The following is a 16,331-nucleotide window of genomic DNA, read 5'->3' on the forward strand; positions in this document are numbered from 1 at the left end:
GATTTAAAAATCTGGTTTACATGGTAAATACCCAAATGAAAACAAATGACACGATAAGTGTGAAACACTAGATCAAAATCTTTTCTAATTAGTAGGACAGTTCCCCAACAATCTAACTGTTATTTTTTAGAAGTAAAATAGTAGATATTTACTCGCAGAAATATATAAGGCAACTGAGAACTAAATTATTCACAGGCAGAAAAGCTAGAATCAGGATAATAAAGTAAAAAGGATTAGTAATTTGAAGAAATTAACTATTGGGGGCACCAAAAAGATAACTGTCCCTTGGCAACTACCTTGACTGTCACAAGACAACCTACACTACCACATCAAGCAATAGGGGAAGAATTACATGCCTTCTAACTATGTTCTTTCAAACCAAAAAGTTCCAAAAGCTCTTCAAAAGATAAAGAACCCACATGAACTTCAAAGTTGAAAAGGAAATATCATTGGACTAATTTAAATAAACTACAAAGAAAGAAATGATTAACAGTATCCTGTCTGGATTCAGGCCATTTGAGAATTAACAGCATTGTATAGATGAGTTGATACTGTTCCTGATCAATTCCCAAAATAACGCTCATTACCTCAAAAGCCACATTGGTTATTCTATAAATCATCAACTCTCTTGAACACTCAATTCACATCTCTTACAGAATAAATACACATCATGGAAGTGGATTCCCCAAGACACGTCCTTTCAGGCAGTGGCCACTTGGGCTAACTACGAGTACAGTGTAAATAAATATATATCTAAGCATCTGCATTCAAAGAAATATAATTCAAGTAATGTCACCTTCAAAGGACGATTGCTGACAGAATCAAGCCAGGTAATTGCTCCTTTAAAACCAAGAAGGGGAATTTAAAAAAACAAAAACAAAAACAAAAAAGTTTTGCTATTAACTGTGCATACTAGAAATACAGAATCTCACTTTTGCTTAACACCAAAACTTAACTAGAAAACGGTGACATACCTGGAAGAGTGGGGCGTATCAAAGCATAGGAATTCAATTCAATTGATAATCCATTTGCAATAGAAAATGTGATTTTTTTAACTATGCGCTTTTTGAATATACGCTTTCTCAGTTGATCTTTCATATCTTCCAATCTGAAATTGGAATATAGATTTTTCATATCTTCCAAAGCAAATGTATCAATACTCATTTTGATGGTTCTTCAATAGGTAACCCAAGAACTGTTGGAGGTCATATCATCAGCAAGTGTATAGGAAAGATATATTTGCTTTCTCCTTTATGGGAAGCACCAACGTGCAATAAAAAAAACAGAAGTTTTGTAGTTCTTTTGTCTAAAGAGTGATTTCCTTTGCATCACAAGACCAACGTTGGTATCACTTCAAAATTGATCATAGATGCATGGCAAATATTTTTCTAAGTGCAAGTGAAAAACATGCTAAAGGGAGACTAGAACTACAGCTAAAGGGAAACCATAACTACAATACTAATTTAGTTAGATGCATAATGCAACTATGTGAAATGTCATATGCAAGATGGAACAAGTGGTTCCCCCACTTCTGATGTGATCTCAAAGTTCAGAAAACTAAATAATACCATTAAAAAAGGATAGGAAACATACTTCTCCACTGTGGAGACCAAAAACTGAGGATGACCTTCCAATCCAATCAAATCCTGAGATGCACAAGTTTGAACTACTAAGGTAACTAGATATCAACGTTACTTGAAATCAAAGTGAGCTCCGGCCATACAGCATAGAAAAGAGAAACATTGAACTTCTCATCTGGCCAACTCAAGGGGAGAATTTCGATTGAGATGCCTAGATCTTGTGCATCCTGGAGAGAGAGAGATTTAAAAAGGATAGCATATTAAACAAAATAATAAAGTAGGAAACATCTGCAAATCAGTACTTTAGCTCGCTGCAATGTTGTTCTTGTCATATCTATTTTTGTTGCTCCCTTGATATTCTCAAAAGGATCATCTTCATTTGTAAACAGAAGTATCCGTTTATCAGCCATCTTTGCAGATCTGAGATGGTAATGTGTTGATTGTTATAAGATACTATATAGATGGGGTTCTTAGGAAACAAAATCGAATTCACGTAAAGAAATACAGAATATTTGCCACAGAAAATCAACAGTGGTAATAAAGTAGAGTTACCCTTTACGCAGCAGTGCTTGTGCTACCCAAAGAGCATTGTAAAGAGAATTTTCTCGAGTCCCAGACACAATACCATACTGACTCCCAATTTCTTTCACAAATCTTTCTGCAAGAAAAAGATTCTAAGAATCAGGCAGGCCTTCATTACTCCATCACAGAGGCAAGTAGCCAAGTAGAACCTCTGTCATTGCAATACAAGCAATACTAACCAGTATCCGCAAAGCTCAAAATATTATCTACATAGACGTTATTTCAATGCCAAAAAATAGTTTATGCTAGGGATAGAGAAGGATTAGTTGTTTTCTTTGAGAACAAATATAATATTTCAGAAAGAGAAGTGCTACAGCTACAAAGGGATCCCACAAAAGTAAATTCACAAGCTGATGTGGCTTCATACGATACATTCGATCTACTTTACAATTTAACATCACATCAAGCCACGTCAATTTGTGGATTTATTTTTGTGGATCTCTTTGGGGCAAAATCATTTCTTTTTCAGAAATGGTTATCAGTATTTGATACATTTTCCACATACATCCATGAGTGGTTTTGAATATTATATCGAACAACGATTTTTTATTGCTTCGTGTTTAAGGTATCACCTTATTTATCAAAGGTCATTTTTTTAATTGATAAGTTACACAAGCACTTAGACTTCAACTTCTACCCACTCTTATTAAAGAAAGATGTGTGGTTCACAGAAAAGGCAAGCATCTTCCCAGCATCAAATAAACTACTGCTTTTGTTTGGAATATTCATCATAATATTAAGACCCATCCAGAGTAAAATAAAAGGTCTCTAAGATAATAAAAATTAAAATAAAACTTTACTGTTGTAGGTCTAATTAGGTTAAATGAAGTAGATCCAGATACAACTCATCAGGAAACAAACAAGAACAAATAAAAAAAAGGGGGAAAAAGCTATAATTTTTTATTGATTTCTTGCATTACCTTGACAATTTTCAATAAATTAAAAACCCAAAAACTAATTAATAGATATACTTTATGTAAGCTGGATATGGAGAAAGCTTTTGACCATGTAAATTGGGATTTCCTCTTCTATTTACTTGAGAGATGTGGTTTTGGGAAGAGATGGCACACGTGGATAAAACATAGTGTACCTATGGTTCAGTTCTATGTTTTGGTTAATGGAACCCCTGCTGATTTTTTTAACAGCTGACACAGCAACAAGGGGACCCGATCTGCCCTTTTCTTTTTGTGATTGTCATGGATTCTCTTAGACGTATGTTGGAAGCTTTGGTTGGTGCTGGTTTTTTATCTGGCTTCTTGGTGGGAAGCATTAACAATGGTTTCAATAATGTGTCTCATCTTCTTTTTGCAGATGACACTTTATTATTTTGTGATACAGATCCAGGTCACATGCAAACATTGAAGGCTTTATTGATTTGTTTTTACGCTGTTTCAGGTCTTAAGGTGAACCGTGGGAAATCCGAGATGGTGCCGGTGGGAGATGTTAGGAATGTTAGAAGGCTGGCAAGTATTATGGACTGTAAGGTTGCTTCTTTGCCAATGAAATGCATGGGCCTTCCACTCCTTCAAAGCTAACGCAATATGGGATGCGGTTGTGGAGAAAATTGAGAGGAGATTGGCTGGTTGGAAAAGGCTGTATTTGTCTAGAGGGGGAAAAACCACACTTATTAAGAGTACAATTTCTAACCTTCCCACATTTTTTTATCTCTTTTTCCTTTGCTGGCTAGTGTGGCTAATCGAATTGAGCACATTTTCCGAGCCTTCTTGTGGGGTGGAATTGGAGAGGAGTATAAGTTCCACTTAGTCAAGTGGAACAAGGTTTGTCCACCGATCTCTAGTGGAGGGCTGGGAATTCGTAATCTGAAAATCTTCAATAAGGCACTTCTTGGGAAATAGTTATGGAAGACTATTATTGAGTTGAAGTATGGGAGTTTGCGAGGGGGTTGGTGTTCAAATGAAGTGAAAAGTGTGCATGGTGTTGGTTTATGGAAGAATATTTGAAATGGATGGGAGGATTTTACTTGGTTTATTAATTTAGATAGGGGTAAGCACCAAGTCCAACTTTGTCGGAGTTCAAATCCAAACTCCAACTCCAACTTGTGTAGACTCCAATCCAACTCCAACTTGTTGGAGCAGAGTCAGATTTGGGCTTCTTCTTTTTCTAACTTCATATTTAGCCCATTTAAAAAAAAAAAAATGTTTTTTGTTTTATAAGTAATAAGAAATTTTATTGATATAAAGATAGGCGTAAACCAGGTACACCGGAAGTATACATGTGAAAACACCGCCTTTAAGAACTAGAAACTATTATAAGGAATTCATGGAAGCTGAGACCATTAAAATCTAAAGCAATGGCCCACGTAAATAAAGTCTTCTATAAAAAATTCCTAAACTCTTCCACAGAACATTCATGATCCTCAAAATGTCTATCATTTCTTTCACTTCAAATACACCAAAGAATACAAATGGGGGCCATCTTCCACATAGCTACAATCAGTGATGTCCCTGAGATCCCTCTCCAACTTGCAAGTAATTCAACTACCATTCCCGGCATTGCCCATGCTAACCCAATTCTGCTAAAAAAATAATTCCATGTATCCCGGGCAAACTCACAATGTAGGAGTAAATGGTCCACTATTTCCCCATTGTTTTTGCACGTATAGCACCAATCCATAACTATAAGACCACGCTTCTTAAGTTATCAATGATTAAGATCTTCACAAGAGCTACTGTCCAAACAAAGAACCCAACCTTGGGAGGTGCTTTACTCCACCATATGCTCTTCCACGGAAAGTTGGGCAAAGGTTGAGCTGTAAGTGTCTCATAAAAAGAGCATACCAAGAATTTCCCTTTCTTAAGATGTCTCCATTCCATCTTGTCTTCGGCTGTAACAGCAGGGGTAATATTATAAGCAAGTTAAAAAATTCCACCAGCACACACACTTGCCAATCATGTGCCTCCCTAGTGAGATTGATGTTCCACTCTTGAGAATCATGTGTAGATACCCGCAAGTCAGCCACCATCGCTTCTTTCTCCCATGCAATTCTGAAAATAGTGGGGTAAGCAACCTTAAGAGCCGTGTCTCCCACCCACACATCATGCTAAAAACTTATCCTCTAGCCATTTCCCATACACAGCCCAGTATTACTAGACAAGACCCCCCATCGTTTCCTAATATGCTTCCATAACCCCACACCATATGTGACACAAGACCCCTGTTATGTGACAGAAATACTTGCACAATTTTCTGGCATCTCACCAGTTGAATCCTATCTCAGGATCAAAACATGCACTTTATTAATTAATCAAAACTTCCCTCAAATTGTACAGTTTAGATCTTTAAATAGGCCCATCAAAGTGCCTGACTATAAAACAAACAAAGATGAACTAGGACTCAAATATGATAAACTTACTAAATAAACTTAAACTAGGACTCAATTATGATAAACTGATATGGGAATTATCCCTTATTGAATAACTTGAAATAACTATTGGCTAAGCCTTATTGATGACTACTACTTAACTCCATCAAATTATCCATTCAACACCGTTGAGTCCTTCTTGCACTCAGACTCCGTCAATATGCCCCCCCCCCCCTTTCTCTCATTAGAGCACCAACCCCCCCTTGCACTCCCATTCTTCACATCAATCACCCATTTCCATAAGGCTTCCCTCTCAAAGTTATAGCGCCACAACCATTTCCCTAATAGGGCCTTATTAAAGACCCTCACATTGCGAACCCCCAAACTACCACCCTCTCTCAATGAGGTACACACCTTATCCCACCCAACTAGATGAAATTTAAACTCATCACCTAGACCACTCCACAAAAAGTCACATTGAAGTTTCTCAATCTTAGCTTAGAAGCAATGCTAGCTGGAAGGGGAATTAGAGACAATAAATATGTGGGAAGGTAAGATAAAGAACTCTTAATAAGTTTGATCCCCCCCCCCCCCCCCCCCCCAACCCTTCTCTTTAGATAAATACAACATTTTCCACCCGGCCAGCCTACGCTCTAATTTTTCTACCACCTCCGTCCAAATTGTCTTAGCTTTAAAAGATGCACCTAACGAGAGTCCAAGGTACTTCATTGGCAGTGAAGAGACCACGTACCCCAAAATGTTGGCCAGCCCCCTCATGTTTCTTACATCACCCACCGCAACCATCTCCATCTTAGCGAGATTTATCTCTAAACCGGATACCGCTTCAAAACAAAGTAGAATGGCCTTCAAAGATTAAAAATGTCCTACATTATCCTCACAAAACAACAACGTGTCGTCTGCAAACAGGAGATGGGAAATAATAGTGGGGCCATGAAGAGAATCCCCCACTGAAAATCTTAAAAAATAACCACCCTCTACAGCAGCCGACACCATTCTACTTAAAGCCTCCATCACAATAATAAATAAAAGGGGAGATGATGGATCTCCTTGTTGTAACCCCCGTGAGCTATTAAAGAAACCCACAAGCTCAACATTTACCAAGACCAAGAAGCAAGCCATTGACACACAATGCCTCATCCCTCCCCTCCATCTTTCTCCAAAACCACAATGACCCAGCAAATAGAACAAGAAATTCCAATTGACATGATCATAGGCCCTCTTCATGTCCAATTTGCATAAAATACCCGGATCTCTCAACTTATGCTGGCTGTCCAAGCATTCATTGGCTACAAGAACCGAATCCAATATTTGCCCACCTCGTACAAAGGCATTTTGAGACTTCAAAATAATCTTATCCATGACTGTGCTCATCCTGTTGGCCAAGACCTTTGAGAGTATCTTGTACACGCTGCCCACAAGACTAATAGGCTTGGAATCTTGCACTTCTCCTGCACCTACCTTTTTAGCAACAAGTCCAATAAAGGTAGCCTTTAAACTCTTCTCAAATTTACCAAGAGTAAATAATTCCTGGAAAACCAGCATTACATCCCCTCTCACCACCTCCCAACAAGTCTAAAAAATGTCATAGTAAAACCGTCCAGCCCCGAAGCTTTATCTTTGTTAATTTTTTTGATGACTTGGTGTACCTCAACTTCTTCAGATGGTCTCTCCAACCAAGCCATACTAGTTTGATCAATGACCTCAAAAGTTAAACCATCTACTGTAGGCCTCCATGCATATGGTTCTTCCAACAATTGTTCAAAATGTCCAGTTACATGATCTTTAATTACTGCTTGATTTGAAACTGAGCCACCTTCTAAGTTCATGGACTCGATGGCATTAACCTCCTATGTGAGTTTGCAACACAACGAAAAAACTTTGTACATTTGTCCCCCTCCCTAAGCCACAAAGCCCTTGACTATTGCCTCCACGAGATCTCCTCCATTAGGATCAACCTTTCTAACTCTAAGACTACTTGCCCTTTGCAATCATCCTCATCTTCCACACCCTCCAAACTTTATAGTTCTTGAAGAAGGTACTTCTTCTGTAATGCTACATTACCAAATATCTATTCATTCCATGTCTTCAAATCCATCTTCAAAGCTTTCAATTTTCCAGCCAATAAATTGCTCAAAGTGCCCTGTAATTGATATGAACTCCACCATTGCCTAACCAAATCCACAAACCCCTCAGATTTTAACCAAAAATTCTCAAACTTGAAAGGCCTTCTACCCCCCGGAATTCCACCACAATCTAATATAATAGGAAAATGATCCGAGCACAACCGAAGGAATCTTTTCTAACATGAATCTGGAAATTGCATCTCCCATGAAGAAGATATGAGAAATCTGTCCACTCTTGACCAGGCATGGTTGTTAGACCAAGTATAATCACCTCCCATGAGAGGTATGTACCTCCCACCATGAACACAAACCGGCAAGCTCATCCCAAAGCAACCACCGCTCACACTCCAAGTTAGGACCATAGACCCTAGCAAAGGCCCATCTTCAGAATTTTTAAACAAGCAACCCACTGAATATTCTCTCACAAACTCATCAATGTTCTCCACCACCCTTTTATCCCACATAACCAATATTCCACCCGACGCCCCTTTCAAAGGTAAGTATGCCCAGCCTACATATTGGCAACTCCATATACTCCAAATAGTTCTTCTTGTGATAAGTTTAGTTTCAATTTGGGTTATGTTTGAATAGTGAGATGATCTCAGATACTTTGTGAATAGCAGTGAAAAATTAATAATAAAATATTGAATAGTAATGAATAGTAGTACGAAATAGTAAAAAATAGGTAAAAAATAATGAATAGTAGTGGAGTATTCTCATAACACTCCACTACCCAAACTAGCCCTTAGTTTCCTGCAAACAAATGATGTCCACCTTCCATTGTCTTAGCAACAATCTTATACGTAGGCGTTTGTTAATCTCATTCAGCCCCCTAACATTCCAAATCAAAATTTTAGGCTTCATTTATCAACTATTCCAGCCCTCCCTTTGTTACATTCACAACTCGCACTCCCCTCCTTTCCATCATGGTTAAGGGACCAAGTTAGCCTCTTTTACTCCCTGTTTCTCTTTGTCCATGTTCCTCTTTAAACAGAATTTGTTGTGGGCTTTAAAATCTCAAATTTTTCAAAAAATTAAAAATTAAAACTAAACCATTCACTAATTTACTTCTATACTAATATCTAACTTATTTTTATACTAGACTTATACCATAGTGTCTAATTACATTGTTATCATACTATAGTATTACATATTATTTTTAGCGTCTAATTACATGTTATTATACTATAATATTACATGTTATTATATTATACAAGTGTCTAACTCATTTATAACTTATTTCTACGCTAGACTTATTAATTATTTCTATACTAGTGTCTAATTACAGGTTATTATTTTTTTTCTTCTAATTACATGTTATTTTTTTTTTTTTATATATCCTTGGGTGTCCGGGCCAGCTTACACGCACCTCGACTAATCCCACGGGGCCCTGAAATTAACAGCCAGGTAAACTCTAGTGGCCCTGAGGGGACTCGAACTAGTGACCATTGGGGAGCAAACCCAAGGCCTGACCAATTGAGCTACCCCTCCAGGGTTAAATAATTACATGTTATTATGCATTAGTATTACATGTTATTATACTAATGTCTGACTTATTTCTAACTTAATTATATACTAGACTTTCTAGTGTCTAATTACATGTTATTATACTTTAGTAAATTAGTATATGTGTTATTAACTTATTATACTAGACTTATTTAAATACTAGTGTCTAACTTATTTCTATACTTGGTTATGTGTGGTAGTAAGACTATGATGTTTACATATACTAAACTATCATGAGTCTATTTATATTATAGTATAAATATATTATTTGATAACTTATCAAAAAAAGTATATCATTTTATAATAATTAGTTTATACTAGTATATTATTGAATTTAACTATATAAGTTATAGTTATATAACTATATAACTATACTAGTATACATGATAACTTTTTTTTCTTTGGATAAGTTAGTATATATGATAACTAAATAAATAAATACATATTTTTATAACATATGTACAATATCGGAGTCGGATTTGGAGTCGAAGGGTAAAGTCGGAGTTGGAGTGGGAGCCTAAAGTCGGAGTTGGATTGGATCGGAGTTGGAGTTGGTCTAGTGACACCCCCGACTCCATTTTTTTGAATTTTTAGATTTTTGCTCAACCCTAAATTTAGAGGCTGGTGACAGTGTGAGGATCAGCTTTTGACATGATTTATGGTGTGGTGATTCAGCTCTTAAGACCACTTTTTCCTCTCTTTATAGGTGAGATTTGGATAGTGAGTTGAGATAAGATTAATTTATATGAAAGTTGAATAAAATATTGTTAGAATATTATTTTTTAATATTATTATTATTTTAAAATTCGAAAAAGTTGAATTGTTTATATATTTTGTGTGGGATTCTGTGAAAATTGTAATAATGAGATGACATACAATGAGATGGGTTGAGAGCCCCCTCTGAATCTAAACCGAGCCTTAGGATGGCCTTTAATCAGGAGGCTTCGGTGTCTGAATTATTAGATCATTCCAATGGGTTCCCTTTGTGGAATGTTTATTTTTGTAGAGCTGTTCATGATTGGGAAGTTGGAATTATTTCTATCTTTATAACTTATTGTATTCTTTGCAATTTGGTAATTATGAGGTGGACAGAATGTTGTGGATGACGACTGGGAATCGGAAGTTTTCTGTTTGGTCATTGTATAAGGCTTTTTCAAGCCAAAATCATACTTTGTTCCCTTGGAAACCTATTTGGAAAACTATGGTGCGCCCTAAGATTGCCTTCTTTGGGTGGACGGCAGCTCTTGGAAAAGTTTTGACATTGGATAATTTGAGTAAGAGGGATCTTGTTGAAAGGAATGGTGTTATATGTGTAAGAAGAATGGAGAATCGGTTGACCATCTTTTACCTCATTGTGAAGTGGCCAAAATGTTATGGGCGGAAATCTTTCATACAACAGGCATTGCTTGGGTAATGCCCAAGAGGGTGGTTTATTTATTTGCTTGTTGGCAACAATCCAGGGCCAATTCACATATCGAGGACGTATGGAGGATGATTCCCCTATGTATCATGCGGTGCTTATGGATTGAACGGAATGGAAGAAGTTTTGAAAACAAGGAACGTTCTCCGGATGAGCTAAAAAGTTTCTTTTACCATTCTTTATTCCTTTGGGCATCTTCTTGTGTTCTTAATGGACATGCTCCAATGACTTTCTTGTATCTATCTAGCTCCTTTGTATGTAACTAGGTGTATGCTGTTTGTATACCTCCTGTGTACTCAAGCTATGCCTATTTACTTCTATTAATAAAAAATTATCTTACTTATCAAAAAAGAAGCAAGCAAAAGGAATAGGCTCACTTTTTAATTCCCAGCTCACAAGCACCCATTGGGATGGCTCATTTATATCGAAGCACTATATGGATAGGTTCATGATATCCAAGTAGTTCACAAAAATAAAAATGGTGCAACCAAATATTAGAAAAAATTCAATCAAAATGTCTTAAATCAGCATTATATAAAGAGGATCGTTTTTTATTACTAAGTATAAAAGGTTTTAAAAATCCCAAGAAGTGAAACCATTTGAATTTGTTTTAAGTTTCAAAACATGGACCACTCAAATTGGATTGATAAAAAAATTTAAAAGTACAAAGTCCAAAGGAGAGAAGCCATATTACAGCCAGGCTTTCACAACTCATCACCCTGAAAAAAACATATTACTCAGTGTAGGACTTACCCTCCACACAATCAAATTCTTTTATAAGCCTCGCTGTTGGTCTGTCTAGAAACTCCCGTTCAGCAACATCAAATATAAAAACTCCATTTATGTCCAGCAAATTTTTCTTTTCCCTCTGCAAATGATTCAAAAAATAAGTTCCCAACATCAAATAAATCATATGCCAAAAAAAGTCATGATACCAAACAAGCAAAGTGGAAACCAACACAAACATAATTTGGCCCTCCGGAAAGTTCTTATACTCAATATATATTTCCCAAATAATTTAGGCTACCCAAGAAGAAAGGATAAATAAGAATAAACAAACTTGTGGCAGTCACATATTCAGTTCCAGTGGTGCTCTAGATTATGATACTGAAAGGATAGAATGCACTATGCCATGCAAAGTTGCAATCCGAGAGTACAAGTGTTGCAATTTTGAAAACTTTATAAGCCTTTATATAGTTATTTAATTTTTTGTATCCAAGTATTACTTTTATAACTTTGGTACTATAATTTCACTAAGTACGTAAACATGCTTAAAAATCATTTAGAAGGCCCAACTAGATACAATGGCTCAATCGCATTAGATACAAAACACCATTAAGTCCAGAAAATTCTCCTTTTCCCACAGAAAATGGTCAGAGCAAAATCCCAAAGCCACTTTCTCCCGAAAAAAAAAAAAAAAAAAAGTAGCAGATTTGGGGTGGAAATGGTAACAAATATCTGGGAAAACAATTTGAGGAAAAAAATTTTAAAAATTTATGTTGAAAGAAACTCTTATTTCAATTGAATAGGCATTCTGCAGCCATATTTTTAGAGAGTGCCACATATTCTCCCCTTTAAACTTTCAGGGAGGAAATTCTTCTCTAGTTCCAAATTAAAGGTCAGCTCACCTCTATGCTTGTGCTTTATACTGAAAACTATAATGATCCAACTGTACACCAACGTTTAATAGCATCATGTTCAAGGGTTAGAGTAAAGATTAATGGAAAATCCAAAAAGAAGAAACTGCCTAAACAAATGTAAAGCAACTAGAATGTAAAAAATTGAAAAAATACATGGTAAATAAATTCATAACTTAAAATAAACTTGGAAACGTGTCTTTTTAGTGAACACAGCTAACATCTTACAGTGTTAAAGAAGCAAATAGCAACTTCATCGTATGAGCTATTGATAATCCGAGTCTTCAACGACTGTGAGATAGAACTCAGAGCAATGTGGAAATGAGTTTCATCCTTTTGATCTCCCTGCCAGCATTACCAAATAAAGAAATGTTGATCAAATTATGTTTGCAATGGTACAGACATCAGCATGTTCTCAAGCCTAAATAGTTGAATCTGGACCGACATCAAAAAGACAAGGGTTTACAAATTATTTGCAGAAAGCATAAGTAACTAGTCTGACCAAATAAACTGAAAGAAAAGTCCATGGATGATATAGTCTCTTTTGCTCAATGGAGTGTATTAACCAATTTATTTGATGACTTAAAAATAGAATCAACAATTTCCATAATTTGACAACTATATATTCCAAAATATTTAATATTGCCACAGGCAATATAAGTATTCATATAGAGTGATTACAAGCTATGGTTGTTGCATATCATGCCATGCATTGGTGCCCAAAGTGCATAATCAATGGATGTCACATCCTACACTTGGCACCACCACATATAGCCGCATCTCTAACAAAGCTGCAGTAGACTACCCAGCACTCCTCGCATGCCTTATAATTTTCAATTATGCTGCAAAACATTACTAGAGTCATGACAATGTGCTCTAGCTCACTCAGCATCTTATAAGAAGAGGAAGAACGGTGGGTCCATGGGTTCAAGACCCATCAAGTGAGTAACTTAAAAGTCATAAAATTACAAGAAACAAATCCCCAAGATATATTAGATAGTCAAACCATGTGGAGTCCACGTATTACTTAACCACTTCAATGGCTGTAAAACTTACAACTTGAAAGATTTTATAAGGCATTGAACTGTCCAGGTTATAAAGGGCTTCAACTTCTCCCTCTCAATCAATGCAGGATTATATTCACCATCTATATATACACAATCCAGGATATTATAACTTCCACCCTTCAATTCTCGACGTTCTCGTTGGGCTATTTCATCATAGGTAAGCATGGCTCAAGTCCCACACTTGGTTGGGATTAGCTCTAATACCATTTTATCGACTGAAGGAAAACTCAAGCTACATCTAAGCTCATACTCCAAAAGGACTAGTCAAGACTACAATTAGAATCCCATGGAATCATTATAAAGGGCTTCAACATTTCTCTCCCAAGCAATGCACAATCCCATTCGCTACCTTCCTATTCACAATCCGAGGTATTACATTAGGTGAAATAAGCACTTGAAAAACCTATAATCGATACAGAACCAGAGTTATATTGTATCATAGTCCGATCTTATAAATCCAAAGCAAGGAGGTTGTCAACTATAGAAATATACTTTTCCAATCTTCAAAATTTCAGTACCTTTCAGATACTCCGCATCAAGCATAAAGGCGCCATCCTTCAACCTCTAATCCTATGACTCCACCTCTATAAAGTCCCAAAGCTACCATTAGCTCCACCACACAAAATGGCATCACCCATTCTATCCCATAAGTTGAAATATTATTGCCCACAAGGTCCTAGCCACTTCATAGTGAAGCAATATTTGAGATGGGGTTTACCACTCTTCTTACACATGTAACACCAATCCATTTACAAGATGTACCACGTCATTAGATTATCCATTGTTATAATCTTCACCAATGCTACTGTCCTCAGTATTTTCCGCCAAAGTCCCCTTGGACGATCTTCTTTCTTCCCACTAAAAGATTTTATAGCCAATGGGTGTAAGCCACGGCATAACGATCTAACCTCCACCATATTTAGCCAATGCTAAATAACACTTGTGAGCATTTGAGCACTGTTGAGTGAGGTATGATTTATTTATGACACAAAAAGTTTTCACAAACTCCGGCCTTATCTTTGATTGAACACAAGGTTCCACTATAGACGACAACCTCACTATATTGAGTAAGCCCAAGGAGTCCACCCAAGCAGCCCTCGTACTCCTCTTGAGAATGAGCAAGACAAAAATGCCATCCTCCACCATCAACTCAAACACCTACGATTCCACAAGAAAACACATAGCACCCTCCTCAGTCTCACATTGGAGGGAAGAGTATGATAGAGGTGAATGAGTACGATAAAGATGCATTGAGTGTTAAGTCACACATTGGTTCTTATTGGTGGAATTGGACTTCATAATGATTACAAATTACTCTAAATGTAGCAGTGACCAATCCTTTTTGAAGTAAAAGCCTAGATGTGGCTTCGGCTTTCTTTCGATCGTTATAAAAAGCAATTTCTCAACTCTTATTTCTAAGCCCACTGTAATAAGCAATGATTATCTCATATTTATGCCCTAGCTGAATTCTACAATTATGCTTCATGTATTTTTAAAGTAATTTACCCTTTACATATAATTTGTTAAAGACCCAACCATTGATCCAAAAGCCCCCGATCCAAAAGCCCTAGGACTGTTGGATACTAATTTGGTTAAGCATTTAACCCTCAGGATCATAAGATTTCACCACGCTGCCGAATTCGACGTCCATGGTGGCCTACTCTATCGACACTGACCGGGTAGTAGCCTTTTCCCTTTTGGCAGCTTCACTCATCTATTAGTATTCAATGATTTAAAACTATACCCATACATAGTACCAAGGCATTTTAATCCAGCCTATAGGTCGCCCCCTCTATGACTTGAACCCATGACGCAGTCTCTGCTTTAATACCAATTGTTAAATACTCAACCATTGATCCAAAAGCCCTAGGACTGTTAGATACTAATTTAGTTAAGCCTTTAACCCTCAGGAACGTAACATTTGGCTAGAGTCTCAGATCGCAACAGAGATAAGGAAAACTACCTATTCATAGATTACTATATACCCATCACTATTCACAGGAATGAAAAAACCTTATACTTTTTATGTTAAATACACAAAGATGTATAAATTTTTAGAGATGTGAACCAAGCTGTAGAGGGAAACTCACGGCAAGGGAAGTAGTGGAGAACATTTTGGGGGAAGCATCGACAAGGTAAACCAAAAGCTCTTTGGTCGACTCTCTGTCCTGAATAAAATATAAACACATACTATCAACAACAACGAACTAATCGAAATGACATTAAAAATGGGTGCTTAGATTAGTAAATAAAAGAGGAGAAGACCAGATAGAGATCGTTGTCGGGGTCGTCTTCGTCGTCTCTGAAGACGTCATCTGGGTCCAAGTCCATTACTCTCACGAAATTGGGAGAGAGACAGAGAAAGTGATTATGGAAAGAATCTGAGAGTGGGAGAGAACCTAGTATTACCGTCCTCACCCGCCTTATTTATTTGAACAAGCTTCCGGGCTACCCTCCCTATTCTCTTCTATTGCTCTTTCAGCAGGATAAAAGTCAAGAAGCATCTATCAAGAGGATTTTTTTCTATTTTTTTTTTATTTTTTTTTTTTTTTTTTTTTGAAGGAAAATGCTAATACCTTGTTTGAAAAATGAGTAGATTTCAACTCATTTCGACGCATCTAATTAGTATAATTTTTTAAAATTTTTAAATAAAATATAATAATTAATTCAAATTTTTTTAATTTTAAAATAAAAATAATATTTAAAAATTATTATCTAATAATATTTTATTTAAATATCAATTCTCATTTCAACTTAACTTACTATCTAAATGACCTCATGATTTCCCTTCACTTTTGGATACACATTTTAGATAAGATAAGATAAGATATTTTGAATAGTAATAAATTTTTAAATTAAAATGAGATAAAATAGTTCGTAAAAAAAATATGTGTTTGGATAAGGAGAGAAGATGAGACAATTTTTAATTTTTAGAATTTGAAAAAGATATGGGTCCCATTATTTAATAATATAGCCGAAATGTCTAATATTCATGCATCGTTCACACACTATTCACGCACTGTTCATATTAGATTATACTATTTATACACCGTTTATATACTGTTCATATACT

The 16,331-nt window shown here is 36.2% G+C and overlaps 1 protein-coding gene across 2 annotated transcripts in view; it reads right to left on the bottom strand.

Annotated features, from left to right (window-relative positions):
• Nucleotides 1-15,742, bottom strand: part of LOC122314996 (ATP-dependent DNA helicase 2 subunit KU70) — a 31,270-nt gene extending 15,528 nt beyond the window's left edge. Inside the window, exons 1-10 of one of the 2 annotated variants that reach the window (XM_043130671.1) lie at nt 15,524-15,742; nt 15,349-15,426; nt 12,420-12,536; nt 11,308-11,422; nt 2,133-2,238; nt 1,883-2,000; nt 1,724-1,807; nt 1,594-1,646; nt 975-1,108; nt 797-840 (exon numbers count right to left, since the gene is read on the bottom strand). In XM_043130671.1, the coding sequence (XP_042986605.1) occupies nt 797-840; nt 975-1,108; nt 1,594-1,646; nt 1,724-1,807; nt 1,883-2,000; nt 2,133-2,238; nt 11,308-11,422; nt 12,420-12,536; nt 15,349-15,426; nt 15,524-15,589 (915 nt within the window). In that variant the 5' untranslated portion in view covers nt 15,590-15,742. The remainder of the gene's footprint in view (nt 1-796; nt 841-974; nt 1,109-1,593; nt 1,647-1,723; nt 1,808-1,882; nt 2,001-2,132; nt 2,239-11,307; nt 11,423-12,419; nt 12,537-15,348; nt 15,427-15,523) is intronic. The other variant, XM_043130664.1, reaches the window with a different exon arrangement.
• Nucleotides 15,743-16,331: the final 589 nt, after the last annotated feature.

This window comes from Carya illinoinensis, chromosome 1, assembly GCF_018687715.1.
Source record: "Carya illinoinensis cultivar Pawnee chromosome 1, C.illinoinensisPawnee_v1, whole genome shotgun sequence".
In the NCBI taxonomy this organism is placed as follows: Eukaryota; Viridiplantae; Streptophyta; class Magnoliopsida; order Fagales; family Juglandaceae; genus Carya; species Carya illinoinensis.